General features: G+C 51.2%; 1 protein-coding gene across 1 annotated transcript; it reads left to right on the top strand.

Annotated features, from left to right (window-relative positions):
• Positions 1-1,006: 1,006 nt before the first annotated feature.
• LOC306815389 (heat shock factor protein 1-like) lies at positions 1,007-3,822 on the top strand (the record flags this gene model as incomplete). Its single annotated transcript, XM_079331955.1, has 2 exons — positions 1,007-1,076; positions 3,471-3,822. Coding segments are annotated over 2 exons (270 nt in total), but the record flags the coding sequence as incomplete, so codon positions are not given.
• Between the last annotated feature and the right edge of the window lie 1,930 nt (positions 3,823-5,752).

The raw sequence follows: 5,752 nt of genomic DNA, 5'->3' as shown, positions 1-5,752 counted from the left end.
GATCAGGAATGAGATTAGAATTAGGATCTGGGCTGGGATCAGAATTGGGATCTGGTCTGGGATCAGGAATGAGATTAGGTTTAGGATCTGGTCTGGGATCGGGATTGGGATTGGGGCTGGGATCTGGATTGGGATTGGGGCTAGGATCGGGACTGGGATTGGGATTGGGGCTGGGATCTGGATTGGGATTGGGGCTGGGATCAGGATTGGGATTAGGATTAGGATCTGGGCTGGGATTGGGATTGGGGCTGGGATCAGGATTGGGATTAGGATTAGGATCTGGGCTGGGATTGGGATTTGGGCTGGGATCTGGATTGGGATTGAGGCTGGGATCGGGATTGGGACTGGGGTTAGGATCGGGATTGGGATTGGGGCTGGGATCAGGATTGGGATTGGGGCTGGGATCTGGATTGGGATTGGGGCTGGTATCGGGATTGGGACTGGGGTTGGGATTGGGGCTGGGATCTGGATTGGGATTGGGGCTGGGATTGGGATTGGGGCTGGGATCGGGTTTGGGATTGGGGCTGGGATCTGGATTGGGATTGGGACTGGGATCTGGATTGGGATTGGGGCTGGGATCAGGATTGGGGTTGGAATTGGAATTGGGATCTGGATCTGGATTGGGATTGGGGCTGGGATCGGGATTGGGATTGGGGCTGGGAACGGGATTGGGGCTGGAATTGGAATTGGGATCTGCATTGGGATTGGGGCCGGGATTGGGATTGGGATTGGGATCTGGATTGGGATTGGGATTAGGGCTGGGATTGGGATTGGATCTGGGATCTGGATTGGGATTGGGGCTGGGATCGGGATTGGGACTGGGATCTAGATTGGGATTGGGGCCGGGATTGGGATTGGAATCTGGTCTGGATTTGAGATGGGAACTCCAGGTCATTCCCATAATTCTCATCTCTCTGATAATTTTTGGGAATGTTTGGGTTGACTTTGAGATTTAAAATCCACAAAACCTTGGGATAAACAGTAAAAATTCCCAAAATTCCGTCAGATCCAGGATCTTCTCTCGTCCCAGGAGCAGCAGAAACCGACAGAGACCGAGCCCAGCGCCGGAGACTCCGGTAAATCCCTGGGAATTTGGGAATTTTGGGATTGGGGCACTCTGGTATTCCCCAGGGAATTTGGGAATTTTGGGATTGGGGCACTCTGGTATTCCCCAGGGAATTTGGGAATTTTGGGATTGGGGCACTCTGGTATTCCCCAGGGAATTTGGGAATTTTGGGATTGGGGCACTCTGGTATTCCAAAAGGAATTTTGGGAATGGGGTTAGTATTGGGATTAGGATTAGGAATAGGATTAGGGTGGATTGGGACAAAATGGGATTTGGGTTGTGTTGAGATGGAAATTAGGATTAGGATTGAGTTTAGCATTGGGTGATATTGGGATTAGGTATTGGATTATGTGGGACTGGGAATAAAATCTGGATTATATAGGATTATATAGGATTTGGATTAGGTTGTTATTGGGATTAGGGATTGGATTATGTGGGATTGGGAATAAAATCTGCGTTATATAGGATTTGGATTAGGTTGATATTAGGATTATGATTGTAATTAGGATTGGGTGAGATGGGATTTGGGTCGTGTTGTGATGGGAATTAGGATCAGGTTTGGATTAGGATTGGGGTTGAAGTAGGTTTGGGATAGAATTAGGAATTGCTGAATTGGGATTGGATTATGTGGGGTGGGGATTAAAATTTGGGTTACACAGGAGTTGGATTATGGGGGTTGGGATTGGGATTGTAATTAGGATTGGTTTGGATTTGGATTAGGTGGGATTTGGGCTATGGTGGGAAGGGAATTATGATTAGGGAGGATTGGGATTAGGATTACAATGGGGATGGATTGGGATTAGGATTAGGTGAGACTGGAATTTGGGATTGGGCTATATAGAATTTGGATTAAAATTAGGATTTTGATTGGGTGAATTCTGGATTAGAATTGGATTAGGATTAGGTGGGATTGGGATTTGGGAATTGATTTGTTGGGATTGGGATGATGTGGGATTAGGGTGGGTTAGGATTTGGATTATATGGGATTGGGATAAAATTGAGATTGGGATTTGGATTAGGGTTTGGGAATGGGAATAGGAGTGAAGTTGGGATCATGATTAAATTTGGGTTTAGAATTGAGATTATGAACAGGATAGAATTTGGGATCAGAGTTTGATGTTAGGGTTAAGGTGGGATTGGGATTGGGATTTGGACTGGGATTGGGATTTTGATTAGGGTGGGATTGGGACTGTGACTCAGACTGTGTGGAACTGGGGATAAACTGGGATTCAGATTGGGATTGGGTGGGAATGGATACAGGGTGGGATTAGGATTTGGATTAGAATCAATGTGGGATTGGGATGAGAGAGCCTTTCCTACCCAAATTATCCTGGAATTTCACCCTGGAGCTGGGATCACCCCATGCCATCCCAAATGTTCCCAAACCCACATTCCTAATCCCAATCCCACATTCCCAATTCCCATTTTCGGGGAAGCAGCTGGTGCCCTGCACAGTCCAGCCCCTGTTCCTGCTGGATTATCCCAATCCCAATTCCCATTTTAGGGAAGCAGCTGGTGCCCTGCACAGTGGATTATCCCAATCCCACATTCCCAATTCCCATTTTAGGGAAGCAGCTGGTGCCCTGCACAGTCCAGCCCCTATTCCTGGTGGATTATCCCAATCCCACAATCCCAATTCCCATTTTTAGGGAAGCAGCTGGTGCCCTGCACGGTCCAGCCCCTGTTCCTGCTGGATTATCCCAATCCCACATTCCCAATTCCCATTTTTAGGGAAGCAGCTGGTGCCCTGCACAGTGGATTATCCCAATCCCCCAATCCCAATTCCCATTTTAGGGAAGCAGATGGTGCCCTGCACAGTCCAGCCCCTGTTCCTGGTGGATTATCCCAATCCCAATTCCCATTTTTAGGGAAGCAGCTGGTGCCCTGCACAGTCCAGCCCCTGTTCCTGCTGTATTATCCCAATCCCAATTCCCATTTTTAGGGAAGCAGCTGGTGCCCTGCACAGTCCAGCCCCTGTTCCTGCTGGATTATCCCAATCCCACATTCCCAATTCCCATTTTTAGGGAAGCAGCTGGTGCCCTGCACAGTCCAGCCCCTGTTCCTGGTGGATTATCCCAATCCCAATTCCCATTTTAGGGAAGCAGCTGGTGCCCTGCACAGTGGATTATCCCAATCCCACATTCCCAATTCCCATTTTTAGGGAAGCAGCTGGTGCCCTGCACAGTCCAGCCCCTGTTCCTGCTGGATTATCCCAATCCCACATTCCCAATTCCCATTTTAGGGAAGCAGCTGGTGCCCTGCACAGTCCAGCCCCTGTTCCTGCTGGATTATCCCAATCCCACATTCCCAATTCCCATTTTAGGGAAGCAGCTGGTGCCCTGCACAGTCCAGCCCCTGTTCCTGGTGGATTATCCCAATCCCACATTCCCAATTCCCATTTTAGGGAAGCAGCTGGTGCCCTGCACAGTCCAGCCCCTGTTCCTGGTGGATTCCAGCGCTGTCGACGTCGCCTCCGGGGATCTTCCCATCTTTTTCGAGCTGGGGGAGGGGCCGTGCTTCCCGGACGGGGACGAGTATCCCGAGGAATATCCCGAGGAATATCCTGAGGAGTATCCTGAGGATCCCACGCCCAAGGACCCTTAGGGATGGGGACAGGGACAGGGACAGGAGAGGGGAAAGGATCCCAAAAAAAAAGGATCCTTAAAAAGGATCTGGAAAAGGGAAGGAAACCCCGAGCGACTCCTCCTGCTTCGCACAGACCCCGGAGCCGCCGCCCGCGGGGGATCCCAGAGAATTCCAGGAGATCCTGGAGCATCCAGGGGGATCCCAGAGAATTCCAGGAGATCCTGGAGCATCCAGGGGGATCCCAGAGAATTCCAGGAGATCCTGGAGCATCCAGGGGGATCCCAGAGAATTCCAGGGGATCCTGGAGCATCCAGGGGGATCCCAGAGAATTCCAGGAGATCCTGGAGCATCCAGGGGGATCCCAGAGAATTCCAGGGGATCCTGGAGCATCCAGGGGGATCCCAGAGAATTCCAGGAGATCCTGGAGCATCCAGGGGGATCCCAGAGAATTCCAGGAGATCCTGGAGCATCCAGGGGGATCCCAGAGAATTCCAGAAGATCCTGGAGCATCCGGGGGGATCCCAGAGAATTCCAGGAGATCCTGGAGCATCCGGGGGGATCCCAGAGAATTCCAGGAGATCCTGGAGCATCCAGGGGGATCCCAGAGAATTCCAGGAGATCCTGGAGCATCCAGGGGGATCCCAGAGAATTCCAGGAGATCCTGGAGCATCCGGGGGGATCCCAGAGAATTCCAGGGGATCCTGGAGCATCCAGGGGGACCCCAGAGAATTCCAGGAGATCCTGGAGCATCCAGGGGGATCCCAGAGAATTCCAGGGGATCCTGGAGCATCCCAGGAAATCCTGGAGGATCTTGGGGGATCCTGGACAATCCCAGGAAATCCTGGAAGATTCTGGGGAATCTTGGAGCATCCTGGGGAATCCCAGGAAATCCTGGAGGGTCCTGGGAAATCCTGGACAATCCCAGGAAATCATGGAGGATCCCGGGGGATCCTGGAACATCCCAGGAAATCCTGGAAGATTCTGGGGGATCCTGGAGCATCCAGGGGGATCCTGGACAAGAGAATACCAGGAGATCCTGTAGAATTCTGGGGAAACCTGGAGGATCCCAGGAAATCCTGGAGGATCCTGGAGAATTCTGGGAAATCCTGGAGGATCCTGGAGAATTCTGGGAAGTCCTGGAGCATCCCAGGAAATCTTGGGAGAATTCCAGGAGATCCTGGAGGATCCCAAAGCATCCCAGAACAGCCCAGGAAATCCCAGAGAATCCCGGGAGATCTCGGAGCATCACAGAGGATTGCAGAGAATCCTAAAAAAGTCCTGGAGCATCCCAGAAAATCCTGGAGCATCACCAAGGATTCCAGAGCATCACAAGGGACCCCAGAGCATCCCAGAGAATTCCAGGAGATCCCAGAGCATCACAAAAGATTGCAGAGAATCCTAAAAAACCCCTGGAGCATCCCAGAAAATCCTGAAGGATCCCAGAGCATTCCAGGAGATCCCAGAGCATCACAAAGTATTCCAGAGGATCCTAAAAAAATCCTGGAGCATCCCAAAAAATCCTGGAGGATCCCAAATCATCCTGGGGATCCCAGAAAATCCTGAAGGGTCCCAGAGGATCCCTTGGTTCTGGTGCTCCTGGCACGTTCCCAAATCCCAAAATTCCCAAAATTTGAGCAGGATCCTGTCTGGGAAAAGGTGGATCCACCCAATCCTGGAAATCCCTGAATCCCAAAATATCCCAGAAAACCCGGAACTCATGGGGTGCTGAAATACCCCAAAACTCTGTGGGGACCCCAAAATCCAATGGGATTCCAAAATCCTGTGGGGACCCCAAAATCCAGTGGGATCCCCAAAATCCAGTGGGATCCCCAAAATCCTGTGGGGACCCCAAACCCTGACAGTGCACCCCAAATCTCATGGGATCCTTGAGGTCAGGAGAACCCCAAAATCCTGTGGGATCCCGAAATTCCATAGAAGCCCAAAATCCAGCATTGCCCCAAAACCTGGCAGTGCTACAAGACCCCCAAAGCCAAAGGGACCCCAAAATTCAAGAGGATCCCAAAATCCCGTAGCACCCCAAAACCTCAGTGCCCAAATCCCACAGGAACCCTCAGAGCCAGGGGTACCCCAAAATCCAGG

This window comes from Erithacus rubecula (assembly GCF_903797595.1).
Source record: "Erithacus rubecula genome assembly, contig: scaffold_1220_arrow_ctg1, whole genome shotgun sequence".
NCBI lineage: Eukaryota > Metazoa > Chordata > Aves > Passeriformes > Muscicapidae > Erithacus > Erithacus rubecula.
This window is presented reverse-complemented; position numbering and strand designations above follow the sequence as displayed.